We start from the raw sequence: 26,847 nt of genomic DNA, 5'->3' as shown, positions 1-26,847 counted from the left end.
TCATGTGAATGAGCAGGCCAAGTTAAGCTATCCGGAATGAAGGCCTAAGTTTATTACACAATCAAACACTAACGCCAAAGTGCCAAATCGAAGTGGAATCTTTCCGCACTCAAGCCGACATTCTTAAGCGCTGTGGCATACACATACGCCTAATCGCACTAGCAACCCAGCAAGGCGTATGAATAGTTCGAAAAAATTAAAATAGGGCGAGACTTAAAGTCCACCTTTGAGTGCATAATGAGAAAGTGTTAGGGCTCCCTTCAGTGGCTTCTCTTCAATCAGTCACTATTCATTGCTCACACTCACACATTTATTATAATAAGCAGAATACAGTTTCCGCATTCGTGTCTTTCAACACGCAGTTTACGCACAAAATGCTACTCTAATTGTAACTCATGATTAGCACGTGTCTAGATAACTCTACTCAGTACCAAATTACTCAGTTCCAGATTAAGACAACACCCCCCACACATCACCCCACGTGTACCTCAGCCAATTCAACTTGCCTACGTGGCCTAGCCGGCAGCGTGCCTTGCTGGTGACCGAAGGGTTACATATTCGAATTACGACTGATATTTATAAAATTTTGTAATCCAAAATTAGGTATTTGTAACGCTAAGTCGTTGAAGACATGCGCAGACCTTCAATTCGCATTGTAAGTCCTCTTGTAAATTATTTTTTGCTCCAGACATCCACGCGTGACGTGGATTTCTCGACACAATACCGCCGGGACGACGCAGTGCTTTTTTCTAACGAGTGCCTGAACACTCTCATATTAAAATTGTTAGCTCTGCAAGTCATTTTCTCTTATTAGTGTTGTTTGAAAATGAGGTTAGTAAGCTTATGGCATAGACAAAAATGAACAGACGTGGCACTTTTTCCGTCATTGCAATTTTTCAGCATGCACACCAAGGCATTTGGGCACTTTCGGACCCTTGTAAACTGCACGTGAGAGCGCTCTTTTCTCTGATTTCGTGCAGCGTTAGAAACAAACTATTGCAGGTGGAAATAGTGTCTGGTTAAGAGCTCCGCATGTTTCTTGAGGGACTCTACGGACGCAGGCAACATTGATCAGTTTGCGGAGGCCAGGTCAAGACTTTTGGGTGCCATGTACTCCAGAAAATGATCTATGTGTCTACGGGTGCAATATCGCTCTACAATACGATTCACCGTCATCGTTATCTTTTATTCGGCCTGAAATGTTGCGGCGTGCGAAAATTCTTCTCAGGCATGCCGTTCTGTATTAGGTGCCACTTTTGCCAAAATTAACCAGGCAACTAGGTTTGTTCCTTATAGCTTTGTAGCGGAACACTTATGGCCCTACTTAAGCTCCAAATCTGTGTAAGAACCCTTGTGCCCGTTTGGATAGCTCTTATTCTTTAAGGAGGGTGTAGTACCGTCTCCACTATACGGCTAAAAAGCAAGCCATGTTGCTTGGTTACTTTAGGCAAAGACGGCGCCTTTTACAAGCGGGAAAAGGTTTAGAGCGGCAGACAATCTCTTTTTTCATTGCAAGCTTGCATGGTGTATTCGTAGTGCCGGATAGAGAATAATTTGGCGTAGTCCTTAACAGTTAAGGAGGAGAGTTCACAACCATCAGTCGGCCTGGGACCTCAGCAGGGCATGTAGTGCTAACTCGTAAGCGATGAGAGATTAGGAGAATGAAGTGGACTGATTAGAAGAAAAGGTAGACGTAAAGGGGCGTAGCAAAGAGTGAGGTGAACCGTTCAGATGAAAAAGGTAGCGTGGATATGGCGGCCGTGCCAGGCGCAAAGCAGGGTTAATTGGACATCAATGGGACGAGTGCTGCACGGGGGGGGGGGGGGGGGGGGGATCTTCAAACGGGCCTGGTTTTTCATGCGTTGTATCGGTTATTTCACCAAAAACAATTTCTTTAGATTTTCACTGCATATAGATCTGCGTAACATTCCTAGGCTACTTTAACCATCTTATTCCTAATCGCATTGTGTATTCTTGTCTCTTAATTGATACATCTAATTTTCCCTTATTCCTAGTTCCTTGACAGCTTTTAAGCTACCCTGCTCTTTAGAATATGCGCGATTTCCTCCATATTACACCTTCTAATTCTGGTTAACTAACGTACTCAAATATGCAGCGCTGGCAGACGATGGACGAAGAAAGGAAGAGACACACACTTGCGGTGCTATGTAGCTAATTATCGTTACTGGTTACCTTTGACTGTCTTCTCAGCTATGCTCTGTATGTGGAGTTGGATGATTCATCCTTTGGCATTTTTACGAGGACTGTTAGAAAAGTATCCGACTTAATTTTTTTTTTTGCGAACACTTGACGGATATTAAACAAGCGCGCTTGCACCAGCCGACCTTGATCCTTCGTGCGCATGCACCAATTTTTTCCGGCCTGCCGATAGCGTCAGTCGCTGGGACGCAGCGTTTGAGTGAGGCAGTGCGCAATGCTCTCATCGGTTTTTTATTCCAAGGAAAATGGCGGAGCGATAGGAGCAGCGCCACTGCAGCAAATTTTACTAGAAACTGGACGACAGCCAAGTGGAAACCGTTCGGAATATCCAGTACGGCTTTCGGTGAAGATGCTATCAGCAGCACACAAAATTAAACAGCGGTACAATTGGTTTAAAGACGGCCGAACATCGGTGGAGAGCGAGCCACGCTCCGGTCGGCCATCAACATGCCGAAATGAACAGGTCATTGCCGAAGTGAACGCTATGGTGATGCGGGACCGTCGTGTGACTATCCGAGTAATTACGGAAGAGGTGGACATCACCAATTCTTCTGCACATTCCATTATCACCGAAGATTTGGCCATGGAGAGAGTTGCGGCGAAATTCGTGCCGAAGCTGCTCACGGTGGAGCAAATGCAACTTCGTGTTGAAGTCTCACGGGACATGCTAGATTCCACAAACAGTGACCCCGACTTCATCAACACCATAACCACTGGTGACGAGTCTTGGGTGTACGGGTACGACCCGGAAACCAAATCCCAGTCGTCACAGTGGAAGCATTCCATGTCACCATAACCAAAGAAGGCCAACCAAGTGCGCAGCTATGTCAAAGTGATGCTGACAGCTTTCTTTGACTCCCTCTGTGTGGCACACCACGAGTACGCACCCCACAAGGTCAAACAATGACCAAAGAGTATTACAGGGACGTCCTCCGTAGCCTACGTGGTGCTGTGCGGCGCAAGAGACCGGAGTTCAGGTCAACAATTGGCGCATCCATCACGACAATGCTCCTGCACATTCCTAGCACTTGATTCAGACTTTTTTCGCGAACATCCAGACTCCCGTAGTTCAACAGGCTCATTACTCTCCTGATATGGCCCCCTACGACTTCTGGCTGTTTCCCAAAATCAAGAGGACATTGAAAGTAGCCCGATTTAAGACAGGAGAGGACATTATGGCTGCAACGACAACGGAGCTAAACTCCATTCCGAAAGAGGCCTTTTCAGAATACTTCCAGCAATGTCAGCACCACTGGGAGAAGTGTGTGGAGTCCCAAGGAGACTACTTTGAAGGTGATTAGGTTTCCAACGCTCCAGTTATGCCAGTTTTTTTTTCTTCGGGAAAAGGTCGCATACTTTTCTAACAGACCTCGTAGTCACATTTGTAATCTGTCTCCTGAGAGAACTTGTCTAAGGGATCGGTAGCGTTCGCGGGGGTCATTGGAACGCGGCTGGGGGCACTCAAAGCGGAGCGTCTCCTTTCTTGGAACGCGGCCGCTCGCGAACGCGCCGGGAAGTACGGGTGTCCACCCGCCCCGCGGAACCGATTCGCGCACGTTCTGGCACGAATGTGTATTTGTGTTTGTTTTTATTTTTATTTTGTGGTGGAGAGAACGTTCTACTCCGCACATGCTGGCACGACCGTGCGTTTGCTTTTCTGGAAAGGGTGTTACTCTACGGTAGTTGGAGGGCTGACCATGCTCACGATTAGCCAATGATATGAAGAATGTAGAATGATTGGGTGCTACGGAATGTGGGCCGGGCCTTTAGGGCTTTAAAACTGGTCCCCGGAGCCGGAAGCGGGGTTCTGCGCTAAGGTGAGATGCTACGCATCTTCGGCAACGCCGAGTAGGGGCCTCCCCTAGTATTAGCCAGATCCACCTTTTGGTTGTTTGTCTTGTTGCCGTTGTATCTAACTTGTATATTCTGTAAATATTTGTATATAAATCTTCAGTTATTGCCTTTTTTATCCCTGCATCTCGACTCTTCGAGCGACCGTCCCTGACGGGGCACCCCTGGTGCGAAGAAAGAAGCTTCAGTCTTCCAGTTGGAACAAACCGTCTCTGACGGGGCACCTCCGGTGCGAGGAAGATAAAGAACCTGTGAAACTTTACTACTTGCATGTATCTTTTCTAGCTATCCTCCACTGTGCCCTTATTGCGCACTCCGTAATATTTGTTAGATTATCACTAGAGACCGGATTTTAGGCAAATGCCTAGTTTTTTCAACGCTTCGTAGGCGCACCATTTTTACATATGAGCACGAATTAGGTGTTGAAAATATGTTTAATACTGTTTTTATAGTGCCTATAAATGCCTATTTTGGGTGTCAGTGCCTATAAATGCCTATCTCCTACGTCGGTGCCTAAAAATGCCCTATTTTACAGAAAAGGGGCCTGAAATATGCTGTGGCTTTGCTTTCAGATTCTGTTTGTTTTCGAATCCATTTCGGTTTTGAGTAGAACACACACGTGGCAACATTAGATGACCTCGTCAGTTGGCTGTGGTAAACACTGCACCTACACCGGCTGTGTACACAATACCAACCACGTCAGCCGAAAATATCGAAACAACCTTTTTCCTATTTTCTGCCATTTTATCGTGGCAGTTTGTTGATGACTTTGGTTGTTGAAGTGCTAGTTGACCCGATGGCACCACAAATGACAACATATTTATTAATGTTGAAGCGTCATATATGTCTGGAATAAATAAGTTCAATTCCTGTATGAGCGAACGCTGAACTCATTTGTCAGATGCTTTGAATTGACAATGTTTTTATCAATTTCTATATACATGGCCTCCTTAAGGTGTTCATTGTTTCTTTTTTGGTACACGACAAGCGAATTGTTTGTTTTAAGGTATACCAAAATGTATTAAAAGAGTTGGTAACCTTCCCTTTTGCTCTGCTGAAGCATGTGTATTGTACGAAAAGGTGCGCGACAGCCTTAAAAAAACGGTTTTTAATGTTCGCACCTTGCTTAAGGTCCCAAATCATTCTTGCTGCGTTTTTGTTTTATTTTACGCCAGATATCGCGCGCTTAAGTTCGGAACTGTGTGCACTTTTGATAAAGTTTTTAGTGCCTTTTTTTGCTCCGTTAAGTGCCTAAAATGCAATTTTAACCGCCTATTTATGGCGCCTAAAACGTGCTTTTTAGTGCCTAAAAATCCGGCCTCTAATTATCACTTATCTCTTGAACACAAAGGTCTTTGTTCTAGATTAAATCAGTATATTTGTCATCCAGCGAGACCCTGAATCTCTTTACTTTGTTCGTTACAAAAGGTGTAAATTTTGCCGAGTTGGTAGGGATCCATTATTTTAGAGAACCAGTACTTCATTCTACGCTTTTTTTGTTTTCGTTAGTTTCGTTTGCGATGCTACGATATAATGGATCCCGCCTACCGCCATCTCGTTGATGGGCTTCTTCCTTAATAGTTCACTCTATTCTCTCTTCAAATGTAACCCTCCTATGGTCACTGTTATTGCCTTTGCCGAGGACCTCCAAATTCTGCATGATGTGTGGATGCATGCAAATTATGAAATCTATTTCATCTTTTGTCTCAACATTCGCACTCTTGCATCTCTACACTTAGTTCTCCCGTTTACGAAAAAAGGTATTTATTACCTGTAAACTTTTTCGCTCTGCGGACTCGGTGGATAACATTGTACTGTTATTTCGAATACTTATGTCATAGACCTTCACTGCTTGACTCCTGACTGCTTCTTGCCTACTTTGGCGTTGAACTCACCCATCAATACAGTTTAAAGCATTTTCATTGTACTTATTGCATATTCAACGTCGTCATAGAACCTTTAGGCTATGTGGCATCATGACAGAATGTACGTGTGTAGCCTATTACAACCTGCTGTTTACACCTCTCGTTAAGCTTAATTACGATCATGCTGCCTTCTCCATAATGCTGTGGAATTCTTGCGCATAGCCAGCTTTATTTTTCGGTCCTTTTTGATCAGGACACCCGCATCAAACTCTCGACACTATGTACTTCATCTTTTATCCTAACCTCTGTTAAGGTCCTAGTACACGGGCCTGGAAAGACTACTTCCCGGCGTGTGTCATCGGGGAGCAAGATTCGGTGTCAAGGTCGAAGAACGCGGGTCTGGGAGAGATTACTACCAGACGTGGGTCGTCGTTAAGCTAAGACGCGGCGAAGGCTAAGCACCGGCGGAAGCAGCGGCGACTGCGGCGGCGTCCAGTGGCCGAGTCTACCAGGGGTCGCCGAACGCCGGAGCGGTGCTCACAAGATCAAGCTGTTGCTGCTCATCGAAAGACGGCTGTGTCCGTCGACAGAGGCCTCGTGCTTAGGACATCCGGCGGGGGAATACGAGGACGGTCGTTCACCTGCTGGGAGGGAGCGAGCAGAGGACTTGCCGCAGTGATCAAGGCGACGCATCAGTGTTTGTTGATCTACCCCTTCCCATCCCCCGAGCTGCGAGAGAGCGAGAGAGCCCGGCACCGCCTGTGCCGTGGGTGGTTCCACCAGCGTCATCAACTGCCCATCGGATTGGACAGCTTTCTTCGGACTAAATTCCCCAGTCAGGGATCTGGGGAATGCGAACCGTATTTAACGGGATGTTTTTTTTTTGTGATCAGAACACTCCCGTTTCGACTGTAAATATGTGAATAAACCTTCTGTACAGTTTCCTCCTAAATTGAGTTCGCCATCGTCCTTCAAAGCCCGAACCTGCGGCCCTGAACGACCCTCTCAACTCCAGGGCTCCTCCGTATTCAACACCTCCCTAAGCCCTATGACATGCCATTTAAAAACGCTGGTTCCTGGAACAGCACTGGCACTTCACATGCTATAGGTGGGGCTAAATGCTGCCTGCTGACCTTCAGACGCAACTCCCATGCTCATGTTCCCGAGATCGAGTTTTAGTGACTGGGAGCTAATTAAGTAAAGCCTGACTATGCTGGTGCTTCTCTCACGACGCATTAAATGTACAGAATAAGCCTCTACTGTTCAGTTCTCATCGTGTTGCTGAGTGAGGGCGGATGTGGTCAGAGCGCCAAGAAATGCAGGGTCATCTTCCACGTCATCAGAGCTAAAGGGGATAGGAGCACGGGACAAGCAGTCTGCATCGTTGTGTTTGTTGCCCGACAAATAGACAATCGTAACATCCAAATCCAGCAAGCGAAGGCTCCAACGAGCTAGCCGGCCCGAGGGGTCTTTAAGGTTCGCGAGCCAACACAGTGAGTGGTGGTCACTCGGTAGGGTCGAATGTTCGTTATCGCTCACACAAGAGCTAGGCACTCCTTTTCACTGGTTGAGTAATTCGCCTCGGACCGGGAGAGCGTGCGGCTGCGGTAAGCAATCACGCGCTCAACACCATCTTGCCACTGGACGAGGACTGCACCGAGACCAATGTTGCTGGCATCGGTGTGAAGTTTCGTGTCCGCCTCCTCGTCAAAGTGGGCAAGAATGGGCGTTGTTTGCAGGCGTTTTTGGAGCTCGTCGAAGGCGTCCTGCTGTTCCTGTGTCCAGGTGAAAGGCTGATCATCTTTTGTCAAACGAGTCAGAGGCTCAGCCAGCCCGGAGTAGTCTTGCACGAAGCGGCTGAAATATTCGCAGAGGCCAAGAAACCGGCGCAAAGCTCGCTCATCGCAGCTACGGCGGGCATCTTGTCGCGATTAGAGCTGACGCCCTCAGGGGTCAGAACATGTCAAGACAGGAAAAGTACCGGGCATGACGTAGGCGGTCGAAGGAGTCATCAATTCGGGGCAATAGATAAACGCCCTTTTTAGTAACCTTATTGAGGTGACGATAGTCGACGCAAAATCGTACAGTGCCATTCCTCTCGGCGACCAGCACAACGGGCGAATCACAAGGGCTTTTGACGGCTGGATAATCTCGTCGTGGAGCATTTCTTCAACCTGCCTCCGAATCACCTCCAGTTTTTTCATAGACACTCGATAGGGGTGGTGTTGTACAGGCCTCTCGCATTCATCAACTACAATGCGATTTTTAGCGACCGATGTTTGCCGGACTTCAGAATTGGTTGCAAAGCAGTCACGAAAAGAGTCCAGGATCATGTGGAGGTGCTGTTTCTGATCAGCGGTTACGTCAGGGCTCACATCAGCCATAACGGGCGCGTCAGACATCACTTCATGGCTTTCGTTGAACAGGGATAACGCGCAGTGGGCGACTCACTCATTAATTTCATAGAAATAGGCTATGGCTGTTGCTTGCGGCAAGTGGCAGTATTCGGCACTAAAGTTGGTAACAAAAAGGTGCGTTCGCATCCCGTGGAGGGAAATAACACCCCCCGCAACGAAGACTTGTTGGCTCAACAGTAACGCTAGGTTACCTTCCGCAATCCCCTGACGCGTGCGTGGGTTTGAGCACTCCACCGTAATAAACAAACTGGAGCGTTGTGGTAGCGTAACATTGCCGTCACGCACACGAAAAACAGGTCTGTCAGGCTCTGTCCTGTCGGCGATGGCACACTGAGTTGAGGAAGTCACGACAAGTTGGAGGTTGATTATCGCATCGTGTTCCCGAAGAAAATCAATCCTGAGGATTAGGTCCTTCGAGCACTGAGCCAACACAGCGAAACAGACAGTGAAGGTTACACCATGAATCTCGATTGTATCGGTGCTGACGCCAAGGGGTGTCACCAGATGGCCTCCAGCTGTCAGGATGCCCGCTCCAGGCCAAAGTGTCAGAACTTTGCTCACGACAGTCGCCAGACCACGACTCATGACGGAGAAATCGGCGCCGGTATCTACGAGAGCAGTCATGTGGCGGCCATCAACGTCGATCGGGGTTTCAGCCGAAGCTTGTCGCCTTCAGAAAAACGCTGTGTGAAGGAGGTCGGACTAGGGGGTCGTTCTCGTCGTCGAGTTGGGGCGTCAAGCGGAGGCGTCTCTGTTCGTCGAAGGTCGTCGGACTTAGGGGTCGTTCGGGTTGCCCAACTGAAGAGTCAACCGAAGGCGTCTCTGTGCGTCGAAAGATCGTCGGGGCGTGGGGTCGGAGGTCGGGTCGCATGCTAACGTCGGTGAGCGGAGGATGTTCGTCATTATGTCTAGTGACGGCGGCCCTACCCCCGCGGGTCGCCGTCCTCAGTATTCCCAGTGCGGGCTGGAGAACTGCCGGACATAGGACTGGCGGGTTGGTGAGGACAGCCGTCGAGGCGGCGGTGACCTGGGCTGACGTCGGGCAGTGGGCGCAGGCGGGACGTTGGCCGCCAGGTACTGGTCGATGTCTTGGGGTCGTTCACCATAGCGTGGGCTACGGCGGATGTGTTACGACGGATAGTTACGACGGATGTGGCCTGCTTTGCCGCAGTGAAAGCACAGGGGCCTGTTGCTCGGCTGCGCCACATTTTTGCCTTCGTGACGGGTAGGTGGTCGTCTGGCAGCGCTGTCGTATACGGGAATCGGTGGGACAGTGCGGTAGGGGCAGGAGAGTAGAACGCCAGTAGTGGTGGCGCAGGGATGTGTAGTGCCTCGCTGTATGTCATCACATAGTGTGCTGGCGATTGTGGATGTGGAATGGGCCGCACCGCACGGCATATCTCGTCACGAACAGCTCCGAAATGGCGGCGACACTAGGAGGCTGCTCAGCAGAGCGAAGCTTCTGCAGCTCTTCGTGGACGATACTTCTGATGAGCTCACGGAGGGTGGCATTCACGTTCCCGGGCTTCGGCATGTGGCGCTACACAGCAGTGATGTTTGCGGGGCGGCCGTAATCTGCAAACCGCTGTTGCAGGGCGCGCTCCATGCCTGTCGCTACCTTGCAAAATCGGCGACTGTAGCCGGAGGATCGCTCACGATCCCGACGAACAACTGCTCTTTCTCTCCTCGCATCAGATGGCGCACCTTCGTGGCTTCCGACATCGAAGAATCAGCGCGGTTGAAAGCCGGGTCATCTCCTCCACGAACATCGCAATGCTCTCGTTTGGCTGCTGCGCTCTGGATTGCAGGGCCAGTTCATCACACTCCTTCCGTTCGTTGCTGCTAAACGTATCCAGCAACTACCGCCGGAACTCTCGCCAGGTGTGGATGGCGGACTTATGGCTTTCAAACCACGTCTTGGCGGCGTCCTGGAGGGCAAAATAGACTTTCGGAAGCTTGCGGTCCTCAAACCACACATTGTATTCAGTGACCCTGTCGTACCTGTCCAACCAGTCCTCCACATCCTCAAACTTGTCGCCATGAAATGACGCGGATGTACGAGGCGTATGGAGAAGTAGCGGTTCCGAACTCACAGAATGCTGGATGGTCTGGCTGGCCGCCGTGGAGTTCATCGTGTGGGGTGGCGCGGTGAGAGGATTGTATTCCGGACCTCTAAGCCTCTCAAGCGGTAGCTTGTCTTATGGACAGGTGTCGTGTCCAGAGGGTGCGGCTGAGTGCTGGAGGTACCTGGGATCACTTCGTACATGGATCAATGCCCAGCACCTCCACCAAAATGTCGCTGGACGCCGGTATAGCGTTCTTACTGGCAGAACAGTACTTGGCAAGTGCACTGAGCGCAGCACAGCCGACCGACCTTAGAGCGGAGCAGAAGACGACGACGTCCAGCGCGGGGCAAAGGACGAAGACAGACCGCATGGGAGCGCCGGTAGAATTTCTAAAATAAGTGTGGCAATATGCTAGCGCTGCCAGCATGTGACCAATTAACGCCACTCTGCCGACCTCTCTCGTAGGCCTTCACCATCTGATGGTAGGTTTTCACCAGGTAAATCTTAGAAAATATGATCATACTATGTTGCAGGTCGGCCGCAAAGTCGTGAATATCAGGGAGGGGATATCTATCCGGGACAATGCGGGCATTGAGTGCACGATTGTTGCCGCAAGGTCGTCCATCGCCGGGGTCACGTTTCGGCCAAATGAAGCGCCGAAGACCAACTGCTAGAACAGCATATGGTCGAATTAGAGGCGAGCAAATTCGTGGCGGGCCGATCGAGGCTGGAGGCACCCACGACGCCAACCTGTGCACCGGTGTCCACGAGGAAGCGGCATCCCCAGATCCTGTCGGTGACGTATAGTAGGCGGCTAGATGTAGAGCCAGAGTCACTGGCCGCCATCAGTGACTTGCCGGAGCGTTTCTTGACCAGAGGCAAGGCTGCCGGCACTGGCGGTCAGCAGCGCCCAACTTGCGGTGGTACCAGGAGAGCCCTTCATGGGCTGGGCTCGAACGATGACTGGAACTGGAATGATGGCGCAACTGTTGGTGAGAGAAACACTGGTAGCGACAAGGAATCGACGCTCGCAGTGCGGCAAAGGTGCTTGCGAGGTAGTCGATTGTAGCCTCGAGGCTTGACTGCCGGTCGGCGGGAGTGGACGACGCGGCGGAAGGGATTGCAGCCACAAAACGCGGGCGAGGGTATAACGAGACAAGGTCAGCCAACCCCCCTAACTCATCCACGCTAGCATCACCTGTTGCATCCAGGACGACCACGAGGTTCTGAGGCAGGCGCTCGAAGGAACAGTTCGGGGAGTAGCGGGCTGTTGACGTCCTGTGGGCGGTTGCCGAGCAGCTGTCGCACGCAATAGAGGAGCTCAGATGGTCGACGGTCGCGAAGGTCCTCAGTGCTGAGCAAGTGCTGCAAGCGGCTGCGCTCCGAAATGGCCTTCCGGGCCAGGACTGTAGCCTTGAAGTGATCATACGGCGAGGAAGGGCCGGGCGTCTTCAAAACGTCGTCAAACTCGTCCATTACCTCGGGAGAGAGTGTTGACACGACGTGGGGATACTTCACGCGTTGTGAAGTGATGAGCCGGAGGTCGAACACAGACTCCACTTGCGCGAACCAAACGGCATGATTCCGATTCCAAAATGACAGCAGCTGAACGTGGACGCTGGCAATGTCATCCGCAGCCGGTGTATGAGCCGGGACTTGAAGCCTAGGCGCGGCAACCGTGGCGGCCTTATCTGCGTTCATCACGTCCGGGCTCACCAAACTGTAGAAGGACAGGGACTTAGCTCCCTACAATTTAAACGGAGCGCTATGCGGACGAAGCGAACAGGCAGGAAACCAGGTATCAACTGTGTTTATTTTACTACGCACGTGGCCCCACGTAGCCAGCGCAAGCGCATGTCACGAGCGGAGGCGGCTCAGCACTGCTGATGGTGATAGTGCCCCTAAAACTTTGTTCGATATGTAACATTTTTTTTACAAAAGTACTGTACAATCTAATCATCATCATTGTCCGGTTGCACCCACCGCAGGGCAAGGGCCTCTCTCATGTCTCTCTAATTAACCCTTTCCTTTGTGAGCTGTAGCCACCGTATCCCCGCAAATTTCTTAATCTGATCCATCACCTTAACTTTTTACCGCCATCTGCTAAGCTTGCCTTCTCCTGCAATTCATTCCGTTACCCTTAAAGACCATAGGTTATCTTGCTTTTGCGTCACAGGCCCTGCCCAAGAACATTTCTTCTTTATTTCAACTAGGATGTCATTAACCCGCCTTGGTTCTCTCACCCACTACGCCACTTCCGTTCTCTTAACGTTACACGTATAATTTTTTTCCCATTGCTCGCTTCGTTGTCCTTAAGCTGAACCCTATTCGTTAGCTGCCACTTTTCTGCCCCACAGGTGAGTACCGGTAAGGTCCAGCCACTTTATAATTTTCTCTTCAGGGATATTGGTAATCTTCCATTCATGATCTCAAATAACCTCTCATAGGCACTCCATGTCATTCTAATAATTCCAGTTATTTCCCTGTCAAGGTGTGGACCAGCGTTCACTACCTGCCCTAAGTCAACATATTCCCTTAGCAATTCGCGCACCTTGCTACCGATGTTAAGCTTCTGTTCCCTGGCGGACTGTTGATCATTACTTTGTTCTTTTGCATTTAATTTTTACACTCACTTCACCAAAAGCACCAGTTTTTTCCTCCTGTGAAATGTATTTGCTAGAACAGGTAACTCTTGCAATGTTTTTCTTCCGCTCATCCGCACATCTTCGTTCGCCTCCTGACCGTCACTTGTTGCATGATATTCGATTCTGTAACAAATTGATTGATTCAGTTACGTTAACTAGTCCTCAAGAGCTTGATTTCATTTCATTTCATTTTATTACCTTGAAGACACCCCGCGGGGTATTACATAAAGGGTGGGATGAGCCGAAAAGGTACAATACAATGCAACTTGTGATTTTGCGGTTAGTGACATTCTCAGATGCTTGTAATAATTTTTTGTTTTTCTCTTCCCTTGTAATCCGTGAATTCAACGATGTTTTTTAATTTTTCCATGTTTAGTTTCTTACCATACCTCCTATATTTTCATGCTAAAAACTGTGCGACGTTGGATGACATTTGTATGTACTGCCCTGCGGTTTAATCGTTCCCCTTGTGCAATGCAATTTCGGTTTTCAATGGTGTAATGAATGATGACGATGATGAGCAGGACATCCAAAACATGCGGTCCTCGATATGGCAGTGAGGCGATGCATTCAAATAAAGAGCCCACTATGAGCGACGTTTATGTCTTGAAACTGATATTCGACCGGAGTTTTATTGTCGGAGCATTGATTATGTTTGATGGTTCATTTATGAACTGATTCGTTATGTACCCACAACTGAAGTATTTTAAATGGCTGAAAAGCATTGAAAGTTTCAGTCAGAAATCGATGACAGCGATAACAAGTAAGTGAAGAGGACAAGGTTCAAAAAAGCTGCTGTGTCTAGAACATTTCTTCTCACGGTTTAAGCGGCGCACATGTAAGAAGAAGAGCGCCTGAGAGGAGGACGGTTCGCAGTAGGTAATATGTAGTGAGCAGCTTGTGCCTACTGCGGCAGTGGCCTGTTTGAGTGCCCCAGCATGCACGTTGACGCGTATTCAATCAAGGTTTCAAGATAAAAATGTCTAAATCTTTTTATTCATTGTCGCAAGACCGAAAAATAGAACAGTAAAACAATTAGCCGATAAACTCAGAAATGCACGTATCCCGCTGCGCGTAACATTGCTGCGAGCAAAATTTAAAATGCAGTGTGCTTCAGTAGTTTTGAGCCACGACAAGAACTAATGTGCACGGAAATTATGTATTTCCCCAGGGTACATTTTACCACACGCACGAACACCTGCTAGGCTATTCGCCTGAAGAGAACGGGCGGCAGGGGGGGGGGGGTGTAACCAAGGAAAAAGAAAAGTTTCGCTATGCTATTTGCCGGCATCTATTTGCCCCAATCTCTATGTCATCGTACAGATGATCTGATCTAACTTCGCCGCCGGCGTTGCCGACCTCAAGAACACATACTTTACCGCGAGTCCCTCCGTTGAAACTAACATGCAACACACGCGTCTGCTTCCTGTCGAGACAAGGCGACACAGTGGCCGCCGGGTGCTCCTAACAGTCTGCTGGTTCGCAAACAGAGTCGTCGGAATCTGTCGCCTTTCGACACGAATCTTTAAATCCGGCAGGGCTCAGATTGGTTCAGAATGAGAACGCGCTGAACGAACGAACGGCAAAAAATTACATCCTAGCTCAGTTAATTGCAGCGCGCAATCGATGGAGCTAACTTTAGCTAGTACTACTTTGTACCGCAATAATATTAGGGGTTGGTATCAATCGGTGTTTTTAGGGTACTGTAGGTGATTTCGATATGTTCACGTGTAGCAGGATCTTGTCGCAAATCAAATCAAGTCGCATAGATCATTTATATGAAAGACCGTCTTCGACAAATATACATATATATAGATGTGTTACGATGATAAGAAAGGAGCAGTAGCTGTCTCCCTCTCTGTGGACACGAGCAGCTCCTTCGGGGAAAGGATAAAGGTGGAAATAAAAGAAGGAAGAGTGACAGTGGCATACTGGCGGGTTTTGGATTAATTTTCACCGCCATACGAATGGTCGTGTTTTGCTTTCTCACACAAAAAAAATACATTCTCATATTTCGCGTGCAACTGCTTTAAAAATAGAATAATCTGTTCCACTCCCTCTCAAAGCGAAAACTGCGAAATTTTTTTATTATCTTCTATTTTCAATATACTGCCAATTCCTAGGAGGGTTATTACAGGAGTTGATGAAAACACATTGAAATTTATTTAAAATTCTTTTTCTGGTTATTGCTTTGCTCCAGAACAAAAAAATTGGCTGATGTTTGGCCAATGGCCATCCCGAGTAGAACTGCGAAAGCAATGGCGCGGCAATCGCAACGGCGGCGTCACCTCTGAGTCACCCGCATAGCAGAGGAGTTGGCGCTGGATCCGCGCTGCTTTGACGTCACTAGCTCCTCGCGCATGCGCAGTTGGGGCTCTCTGGAACTCCACGAAATCGCTCACACCTAGCCTTGTGTTGCTTCCGCAACAAAATCGTGGCAGCCTGGAATGTATAGAGTAATCAAACATCATGAACACGAAGTAAATGAACACTTTCTCTGCACCATCAACAAATTTATGAAACGTTGCCTGCGCAGTAATACACAGATGCAGTTCATTTCGTTTGCGTACATGCTGAGGAAAAACGAACAAAAAGGAGTTATTTGTGCAGGGAAAATCCTTCTATCCTATTTGGGCACTTGCAGAATGCGTCTAAGGTTTATAAAATCTGGTAATTTAGCTTGAAAGAGTTACGAAGTATTAGAATAACTTCATATCCTGTGGTTTCTCTCGACCAGCCAGAGTATGACGACCTGCACAATGTAGAAGCTCAGTGTGTGAATCGGTGCCCTTCTAACCGTTATAAAGAAGCCACACTGCTCACAGTTAAATCATTTCGAGGGTTAAAATGCTACTTTTTGTGTGTGGAGACAAGGGTGAACATTTGCCTATTCCAAAATGGGCCGAAAGGTTTTACGTATGCAAGATGTTTAACTTTAAAAGTGCAATACCTTAACACTCTCTTCAGAAACAAACTACAGAGAGCAACTTCAGACAACTTATGCGTTTTGAATGCGGAAGTATTATTTTTATTCTCTTTCTATCGTTTAGTGTTAATTTCTTATCTTCATTTGTAATCAAGCACCTACTCGCTAGCATAGAGTCGTAAGGCAACGAATATGCTAGGTTTACCTTTGTTCGCCAGCAAGCGGCGTGGTTTTGTGGCCAATGAATTGCGTGTTCGGCTCGTACCCTGAAAGTCCTGGGTTAAATTACCCGCATCTTGGGAAGAAATTTTATTTTTGTTTGATACCACGCTAACATCTTGCGTTTTTGGGACCACTTTTGCAGCCAACAGCGAGAACATCGGGTTGAGATGGTAATCAGCAGTACAATATTTCGAATTAAAAAGAGCTTGTACACTGCTTTGCTGGTTATCTGTTGCATATGCGCTATCCTGGCCGTCATGCAAGAACTATCACACCGAAATAATGATGCTCGGTAGCACTTGAAATGGTGGTTTTTAAGCATATAAGAACGTTTAAATTTTATTTCTTCGTAACAGACATTGAAGCCATTTTTTTTCTAAATTGATTGACATCAGCCAGTCGTTGCGCTACTGCCCAACCTTTTTTCAGTGTGGTCTTAAGTTTACCGTTGCGATGAGTATTATTCACTTCTCAAGACACGCAATAACCTGCAAAGAGTCAAGAGTCTCTCGCAACGCCATTCATCAAAAGTAAAAAAGGAGCGGAGACAGATGAGTGCCCTTAGGCGCACTGGAAACTACTGGCACATATGATCGGAAGGTGGATGACTAAGGTGTAGAAACTCTCTTCTCAAGCAAATTATTCCAGCAAGTCACCGGCCCATCTCCAAGTACATTGGTAAACTTGAAAATCAGATTAGCATCGGAGATCCGAACAAAAGTTTGTACAAATCTATATAGAGCAGATCACTTTGAGACTGGTTTTTAACAGCTTCTGCGCGGTCATGAATTATTTCTAGTAACTGACTAACGGCGGATAATCTGCCTCGGAAGCTGTGCTGGTTTGGATAAAGTATTATTAGTTTCAGCAAGTGCTGTAATGAATCTCAAGGATAATATGCTCAAGCATTTTTCAACAACTCCAAGCTAAGGATATATGCCAGTAATTTGTTAGGAATACAACTACACCCGACATACGGACAGGAACAATTTTAGCGGTTTACCACTCGCCTGGGAGACGGTTGTCACATATTGATTTTGAATATATCAGGTACTGGCACTGGTCGTCTCGTCGCTTCTGCTATTTTCGTAATGAAACTTCGAATGCACTATAAGAGTTATATGTCCTATACTGTAGCCATATATCAATATTTGATTGTTCAATAGCACAAATTACAGAAATCTTAATACTCATGAATAGGGTACATGACAATGAGAGCATAATCTGCCCTGATGAAAGCAAGTATATACTTCACAGGGTCCTTCAGAGTAGCACATGTGGTGGCAGAACACACAAGACACATGTGGTCTGACTACCGTCTAAATTCTTCTACATTGGTATCAGTTGTTTGGAATTTGTCAGTGACAAAAAACCATATCATAAACAGAACTTGAGGCTGCCTGAATGCGTGTAGGTGTGAAAATGAGCTAGCTATGGCTAAAGGTAAATATGAAATCTAGAAAACGATTAGTGCCTGCTTTTCCCGGATGCACAGATCTTCAGTTTACGTCAGTATGGTTCCAGTCAGCAGCCACGAAAATTTTACTTCCATACATACGCTTTAGCATAGTCATCCAAAGAATCAAGGTAAGTTACTTCAGAGTTAAGACGTTTATAGACGGCACCCACGTGTACGGCCCATTCTTGGAACTGCACCTTGCACCACATAGCTTCAACACCAGGAACCTCTGGCATAACAAAGTAAGACTTGCCTTCTTTCAAAAGAATCGCAATGCTCTGTCGTCCTGATCATCTGTCCATGTGCAGAACCAAAAACTGGGGTGGAATGATTTAGCAATCAGAAATATTGGTTTGCAACCGTGGCTCAGTGTAGTGGCAATGACGGCTTGGAATGGCACCAAGACAGCCTCAAGGTATTCACTTTATTCAATAAGTCTTTTGTCAGTAAGATAGTACCTTTTGTCATTAGTGGCAGGTGCCTCTCCCGATTAGTCCGTGTTTACACATCAGTTTTTCTTTTCACTGTTTGGTTTTAGGTCATCATTCTCGTTGCTATCATTGTCGATGGCAAAGATACGATGATTTTTTCCGACCACATCATACGTCAACCTCAATATTTTTTTTTGTTTCGATTGTATTTATTTCGATTCATAAGTTTTACTCACTTCTCGAACACTGTGTGAAAAATCTTGCTGATTGAACAGCTAGATCTTTTCTGCTTAGAACAGCTTTTTGGACTGTTAAAGCGCGAAATAGAAAAAAATTAAGTCAGGTGTTGTGCATGATCTGCCTAACCTCAAGTGCGCTGTAAAAGCCACGTGAAATCATTTTCTTCATTTAAGAAGCTGTTAGCATTACACGGCGATTGCAATGTAAATTCAGAGATTCACCTTCACTGCAGTTCAGATTCCAGCTAAAGCAGTTTTATGTGGGGAGGACACCACATACGTGCAATATTCTGCCATAACTAGAGCGAGACGAATATCGCTAGCCTTGTTTTGCATTCCGCGCAGCATTACACAGCCTGTGGTTGGGGCTAGCTGGTAAGTGGATGACATGATTAAGAAGCAGCATATGTTGACTCGTCTCCTTATGCCTCGGGTGTGGGCGCGGTTTTGTATTAACATAATCAATCATAAAGCCAGTGGCCGAACGGCCTTGACGCGCCCGCCACGGAAGCTGTCTTTCTGCGGCCAATGGGGAGTGTTAGCACAGTGGTATTGTAAATATATACCCCGCAATCCTGGACAAAAACCATTTTTGAGCTGGAAACTTTTCATGAACGCAACTTTTTCACATAATGTAAGACTTCACTATAAGAATCAATATGTCCCCAGACCATGGGACGGCAGTTTTGTATTTTTTATATTCAAGTTTTTGTTATCAAAAGCGTTTCCCATTGGTTTTCTTTGGCAGTCTCAACTGTTCGATGCGATTGATCTTTGAAATCTTCAAGAGAAAGATTTTGCTACTTATCAGAATAATTGACCTTCAATATTTCAGTAATAGTGCCTTACCATTTTCAAATTTTCAATGTTTTTGCCCGAGAAAGCAGGACATGATGGACACAACGACACTACGGCAGACAAGCACAGCAGCGGTAGCAACGACAACACTTCACCGTGGCTGCAGTACGAATATGTGGAGATGCTGAGGTCTCCTAATAAATACAGATGCCGATACAGTATTGGAAATAAAAATTATGAAATGTCCACTTCATATTTTTTTTATTTTGCTGATACTTAATTATTTGTTTCCTTGATCTTCTCAACGCTCAAGCCTTTTTTCGCCACTAAGCCGACATGCAGTTGTGACCGCCAGTGTGCTGCCTACGCGTTGCGCATCGGTGTTGCGCATTGATATGGCGGATGCCGTAGCCGACGACGCAGTTTTCTCTCTTAAAGGGGCTCTGATACACCTTACGAGGAGCACACATCAACTTGCTCAATCACTGCACTGTGTTGTCTTGAAAACCTGAGCAAGTTACCGAGAGTAAAATTTTAATTAGAGAAAAGCATGGGTTCCGCAAGGGGCTGTATTGCACCATCCAGCTGGGGGAATTTTCTCACCACTTAGCATCAGGTTTCGATGAAGGGGAATACAAACGTCGTTTTTTGGGGGGATTTTCGCAAAGGTTTTGATACTGTGTCATACTCACTCCTCTTTAACAAGCTTCAGGTAACAAACATGCACTGTTTTGTACTAAAATGGATAGAAAACTACTTGTTTCAGCGGCGAGTGTGGGTTTCGTAAATGGGGAAAAGCTTCAGGTACATAAATGTTATATTCGGCGTACCGCAAAGCTTGGTTTTGGGACGACTTGCTTTTGGTATATGTAAATTATATCTTAAATGGCATTGCATTCACTTTGCGGTTATTTGCCGAGGATTGTGTTGTGTATCGAAAAAGCCTCCCTGGCTATGATGTTTCATGCTTGCAAACAGATACAACAAGAATTCAGACCAGTTGTTTCACTTGGAAGATGAATTTAAATGATAAAAAGTGCGTTCATGTCCCTTTTACCAAAAAGAAAAAACCTTATTGATTCCCAGTACATGGTTATTAATGATCTAATACGAAAAGAAGCTGAATATAAACATTTTGGCGTAATGCTATCCTCTGATTGTTCATGAAACGCACATGTTGAGACTTGGTGCGTAGAGCTAGTAAGAAACTGAATTTTATTGAAAAGAATTTGAGATGTTTGCATGTCACTAGAAAAGCTGTCTGTGTGAGCTGCGTTACACCTGTTATGAAGCATGGTTCTGCGGTTTGGAACCCTTCCAACAGCGAACTTATTGAGCACATAGAAAAAAATTTAAAACCGTGCCACTAGTTTTGTTTTGGGATGATTCAAAAGGAAGAAGAGCGTAGATGCTCTGAAAGACCAACTGAAATGGGAACTAGTTTTCTGCCGCTGAAGAAAATTAAAGTTTCCACTGTTCTATAAAACTTGTCACAATAAAATTCGTATTAACAAAGACGCCTATCTCAAAGAACCCCACATTGCCTCCATGCGCGTAGACCATTGACAAGAATTAGCGAATATCGCACTCAAGAACTGGCACGTATGCAAATTCCGTCTTTGTTGAAGTAATTGGATAATGGACTGAAACACAAGTGTGCTGTGAGAATTAAGATGTACTTTTTTCATACTATACCCCAATCCCCTCCTTGGCTGTAACGCATGAATTTCTGAATAAATTATACAGAATTTTTTCTCTTCCTATTTCGTGCAGGCGTATCTGCTCGAAATCTCGCACAGTTAAGGCTACGTGAAGCAATGCGGATTGCATTACAAGAGTTCCAAATGCTCGCAAGATGCCTTTTTGAACCGGATATTAACAACGGGCCTATTTGTGCACTCAGATAAAAGGCCTGTTTGGTTTTATTCCGTGCTACTAGCACCAGCAATTCGTATATGGAAGATGCTTGCGATCTTTCATAACACAAAAACGGACAACGCGGTCAGTTATGTGTCCGAGGAGAATGGCGCATGCTTGATGAGTAGTTTTCAGAAACCCCACTGCCAAGTCACCCCGGAAAATTATACTTAATGTTATTGTTTTCACATATTTACCCTGGCATCATTCTATGGCGCGACAGGAGAAAGAAAAAAGAACACGCAAATACAATGTCAACGATCAGCAGAATGTGCTATACTGCAGAATGTGGTATACTATAAGATAGTTGACTGTTGATCTTGTTGGTTATCAGATATATTTAGCGGGATTTTCAGCGCAACGAAGACATACAGACAAGAACGAGAACAAAAGAGCGCCCGTGTTGTCCCCTTTCTGGTGCGTGCCTTCGTTGCGCTGAAAATCCCGCTAAATATATCTGAAAACCAACTAGCTCAACGGTTAACTCTCTTATAGTATACCACATTCTGCTCACTGTTGACATTGTTGACTGCCGATTGTTGACTGTGGGGCTTTCGATAAACAGCTTTCCTGGTCTGCACTTAAACTCGAAATTGAGGCGTGCTTGCCTAAGGAAAGAATTCCATAGGGTAACAACACAATGAGGGCAGAACTACACGGCTGTTCATGAAAGGAGAAAGCATCTGGCGTTGCACACCAGACAGACAAAGCGGCGACACGCGACTTTCATTATATGCGGCAAACGCCGCCACATTATTGTGATTATTATTATTTCACCTAATTTGGAGCAAAGTAAACGTGTACGTGAAACATAAAGAGAAAGTTAACCTTTTATCCTAAGTGACAAAGCTCTTCTTTCGCATTCCTACTCGAGGACAAGTCATATTAGTGCTCGTAATTCTGGAGACGGCCTTTCGTGTAAGTGCATCGCACTGGTGCTTAGAACTTTCGTTAAGCACAGAAGTGTCGTACCTCAAACGACATATTAAGAAGTAATGAATATGTCTTTTCTCCAAGAGTTGTGTCGTTGCCCGAATTTCTGGTGCGTGAAAAGCTGATGTCCTCAGTTTGTAGTGTTCCGTCAGATTTTTTCTGTTCTTTTCCTCTAACTATACCTTCGGGGCACAGGTTTAGTGTTGCTGCCAAATACCTCATGTGTGCACGCAGTCCAAAATAGTTTAAAGTAGCTGGCTAGCTTTGAAATATTCCCTGATAAATGCCAGCGTTATGTTCACTGCACCTTTGATGTTTCAAGGGTGGTGTCGATTTTGCTGGAAACAAAGCTATATAAGCTTATTTTTCGCAGTAGTTGATGAGCTCTGTGGCTGATTGTAGATTCCTCTAAACACTTTTCGATAACAGAGAAGGAGAAGGAATAAAATATCAGAAAGAACTTCCTTGCATAACACGCCCAAATTTTCATCCGCAACTGCAATATTAGTGGGTGACTACGGTGTGCAGGCAGTCGTTAACAGAAGGAATATTGTACCTTAAAAAAAACACTTCAATTGGCACATGTAGATATGCAAAATGGAAGGTGGAGGCGCTTTGACACCTTAGCTCTAAGAAACAATGCATGGAAGCAGCTCATATGTGCAGGACACGCCGCTTACTCCGCGTAGCGCTCAAATCGATATTTTGAACGCAAGAGTATTTTGTAATAGAAAATGATATTCGTTAAAATATAAAATAATAATGTATGCCTTCTTTTGACATTGCGAATGATTGATTTCAGAAACAATTCGTACCCAGGGTGCGAGAGAAAAACTAAACGTGGAGAGCATAGTCGCTCGCTCCCCTGACAGAGAGCCCTTTCTTTACACGAGGAATCTTTGTTACGCAGATCATGACGGAATGGGCGACACTACGTTTCTTGTGCAGAACACCGGATCTTATAAGGTCAATTTCTCTCGTAATATTGCTCATCACGCTCTGAGACCATGCTGCGCAGAATGCCGTCACTTAACTTCGTTATTAGCGCTAGTTCTGTAAGCCGCCACCAGCACTGACCATTCCTAAGAAGCGGTGAATACGCTAAATTTCTGCGCTCCTTAGACTTGCTACTGAGGAGTAAAGATCCACACAGGTTCTTTCGTCTTCCTTATTGCACCAGCGGTGCCCCGCCAGAGACGGGTTGGTTTCAACTCGAAGACGGAAGCTCTTCGCACCAGCGGTGCCCCGCCAGAGACGGTCTCTCGATGAATAGAGTTGCAGGGATGAAAAAGGCAATGACTGGAGATTTATATACAAATATGTACAATAGATACAAGTTAAGACACTTGAGACAAATTAACGGCACAAGACAAACAACAAAAAGGGCGGATCTGGCTAATCACTAGGGGAGGCCCCTCTCGGCGTTGCCGAAGATGCGTTGCATCTGACCTTAGCGCAGAACCCCGCTTACGGCTCCGGGGCCCAGTTTTAAAGCCCTAAAGGCCCGGCCCACATTCCGTAGCTTCCAATCATGCTGCGCTCTTAACATGATTGGTCCATCCAGGGCATGGCCAGCCCTCCAGCTTCCGTAAGGTAGAGCACTCTCTCTACCACAAAATAAAAACAAACACAAATACACATCCGTGCCAGCACGTGTGCGAATCGGTACCGCGGGTGGGGGGACACCCGTATACTTGCCGGCGCGTTCGCGAGCGGCCGCGTTCCAAGAAAGGAGACGCTTCGCTTTGAGCACCCCCAGCCGCGTTCCGATGACCCCCGCGAACGCTACCGAACCCTTACACGCCCTTCCCAAGATTCTACAAAGGGCTCAAATGCCACTTTTAGAATTATAACGAGAAGGGATCGGTACGGGTCACAAAACCACCCTGTGGGTGACATACCGCAGCTACACCAGCGCTGGCACCAACAAAACCAAAAATGAAATGCAAAATGCACACACAACATCAGCAAATTCCACAAATTCACACGGTGGCATGCCTGCCGTGCGCCGTAACACAGCGTCCAAGTTGGTGCGTTGCACCCAGTTCACCAGCATGCACACCCGCGTCCTGCTCGACACACACACACCGACACTCGCAACTGGAGCGTTCAGTAGCACTGATACGGGCCACGTGAGCCTCCTTGGTCGCACCGAGCGTCCTTGTGTGCGTTCGAGCCACTACGCGTCTCAACACAATTAACGCCTAACTGCCCCTCGGCTCATTAGGCTGGTGCCACAGCGGGGCAAGAACTCAACAGCTGGTGCCCCCCAGGATCAAACACGTCCCGGTTCTCGATGGGTCTAAACCCCTGACCACACAACGCACCTAAGGGCACGCTCTCTCCGGCGCGCCGGTACGAACCGCGTGCTGCACAAGGAGCATAGCCCCTGGGCCGTCCAAATATATCAGTACGGTCAGTCTTGCTACATTTGATGTTGCGAGCTGTAGCACGGTGCGTACTGTTTCTGCAAGGGCAAACATTTAAATTGCCGCTCCCTACTTTATAGGAGCTTGCCGGCTCCGTAGCATTGTTTAACTCTGGGGCTGCATGAGCCCCCTCACAGTCATTCGGCCTGAATTTGTCTTGTGGCAAGTCGCCACACATTTCCCTGTCATCAGATGACCTGATCGGACGCACATCGGGTGCGTTCGACCACTGGACGGCGCTGCGTCCCATCCCGATACTTTTTCCACCAGAGATTCCAGTTTCGCGGAAAGCTGGCTCTCTTTTTACTTCTTCCTGGCTATTTTTCGTTCGCTCTTTTGACGTGTCGGAGGTCAAAACCTCCGTCACCGAGCCTGCAGGAATTTGACCGTTGTCCTGTTTGTTATCGGACACCTTGGTCTCAATTGGGCCTGGATCATCAGAATTGGGCTGCTTCTGTTCTTTGCTAGCCGCCCGCGGTGGCGAAGCTGTGATTCCTTCAGAAATCTCGTTTTCGCTCTCTGCGGCATTTCCCAACAAAGAGGCGTCCGCGCATATCGGCTGATTACCTACAGCGACCTGACTGCTCTTTCCTCCACCTGTGCTTGAGCAGCATAAGTCTTTGTCTTCCAGCACAGGCGGCCTTTTCTCTCGGGACTCGGAGCAGTTCTCCGTGGCTGATTGACTGGCTCTTCTAGACGCCTTGAGCTCAGCGAGCTCCAGCGCTAGCTGCTGGCGCTTTGCTTCTAATTCATCCAAGACGCACTTAACATCCTGTGCTTTCTCCTCGCACAGCGGCGCCTTTCCTCTATTCACTTTCGCAAGTTCGGCCTGAAAGTACGCTAAACGCGCCTTCGCTAATTCAACTCGGTACTTCACATCAAGTGAGGGCAGGCTTGGATAGCTCTCCATACCTCCTTCCGTACCCCTCAGATGTCCTATCGGCTCGAACACAGGGACGTGAACAATGCGACCAAGGAAACTCACGGTTTCGATGCGTCGATCCGCATTGCCAGCTCCTTGGCGTCGGGGTCCACCACCACTTTCCCCGGACGCTGCGATGAGCTGTCGCACGCCGCTGGTCCGCCGCCGGTGATCGTCGAGTTCCCGACGCGCTGCTTCCTTGACCGGACGCAGTCCCGCGTCGCTGGACAACTGCCGTGGTCCTTGCGTCCTTGGCGCCGTGTCTCCGCAGGTCCGTTCACGAACGCTGACCTGTCGCCTTGTCGTCACCTTTCTCCCTGCCTTGTCTTCTTCCTGCGCCGTCTTCCGATGGCCGCAGGATCCTGTCGACTGCGCCAGTAAAGATCCACACAGGTTCTTTCGTCTTCCTTATTGCACCAGCGGTGCCCCGCCAGAGACGGGTTGGTTTCAACTCGAAGACGGAAGCTCTTCGCACCAGCGGTGCCCCGCCAGAGACGGTCTCTCGATGAATAGAGTTGCAGGGATGAAAAAGGCAATGACTGGAGATTTATATACAAATATGTACAATAGATACAAGTTAAGACACTTGAGACAAATTAACGGCACAAGACAAACAACAAAAAGGGCGGATCTGGCTAATCACTAGGGGAGGCCCCTCTCGGCGTTGCCGAAGATGCGTTGCATCTGACCTTAGCGCAGAACCCCGCTTACGGCTCCGGGGCCCAGTTTTAAAGCCCTAAAGGCCCGGCCCACATTCCGTAGCTTCCAATCATGCTGCGCTCTTAACATGATTGGTCCATCCAGGGCATGGCCAGCCCTCCAGCTTCCGTAAGGTAGAGCACTCTCTCTACCACAAAATAAAAACAAACACAAATACACATCCGTGCCAGCACGTGTGCGAATCGGTACCGCGGGTGGGGGGACACCCGTATACTTGCCGGCGCGTTCGCGAGCGGCCGCGTTCCAAGAAAGGAGACGCTTCGCTTTGAGCACCCCCAGCCGCGTTCCGATGACCCCCGCGAACGCTACCGAACCCTTACATGAGGTATGCGCCGGCGCCACCACGAAGAGGAAACAACTGCCGCTTGACGTTAGCAGCGCTTTATATTCGTTCGTTGGTGAAATAAGATTGCCTGTTCTTATTCAACTGCTTGACCACACTTACGGTGTTCTCAACAAATCACAGACTACCCATTGTCACACTTTGCCACTAGTGTCAAACCCTTGCAGAGTGGCCTCACTTCATTCTGCAGCGTTACAGGGGGCGATAAATAGTTTGCGGCACTCGAGTGGGAGCAAACATAAACGCGTCGGCTTTCCTCTGTGTTTGTATATCTCCACGCCCTCTCTGCAGATCGCTTTCGCTGCTGTATAGGCGGGTCTGGTCGGACACCGAAAAGCTACCTGCTTGTGATAAGACGCAGAAATGTGTTCCCTAAAGGGAGTTGTCCAATGAATACAAAGTCCGCGTGTAAGGCCATTTGGGACAGCAGGTATTTCAGGGATG

General features: G+C 47.5%; 1 protein-coding gene across 1 annotated transcript in view; it reads right to left on the bottom strand.

Annotated features, from left to right (window-relative positions):
- The window catches only part of LOC149362289 (uncharacterized), a 122,238-nt gene extending 95,866 nt beyond the window's left edge, over nucleotides 1-26,372 (bottom strand). The window contains exons 1-2 of the mRNA XM_089572976.1: nucleotides 25,404-26,372; nucleotides 15,353-15,506 (exon numbers count right to left, since the gene is read on the bottom strand). Of these exons, the coding sequence (XP_089429102.1) occupies nucleotides 15,353-15,506; nucleotides 25,404-25,426 (177 nt within the window). The 5' untranslated portion in view covers nucleotides 25,427-26,372. The remainder of the gene's footprint in view (nucleotides 1-15,352; nucleotides 15,507-25,403) is intronic.
- Between the last annotated feature and the right edge of the window lie 475 nt (nucleotides 26,373-26,847).

This window comes from Amblyomma mixtum, chromosome 2 (genome assembly GCF_055824585.1).
Source record: "Amblyomma mixtum isolate Tamu chromosome 2, ASM5582458v1, whole genome shotgun sequence".
Taxonomy (NCBI): Eukaryota; Metazoa; Arthropoda; class Arachnida; order Ixodida; family Ixodidae; genus Amblyomma; species Amblyomma mixtum.
Note: the sequence above shows the minus strand (reverse complement) of the source record. Positions and strands in the feature narration are given on the sequence as shown.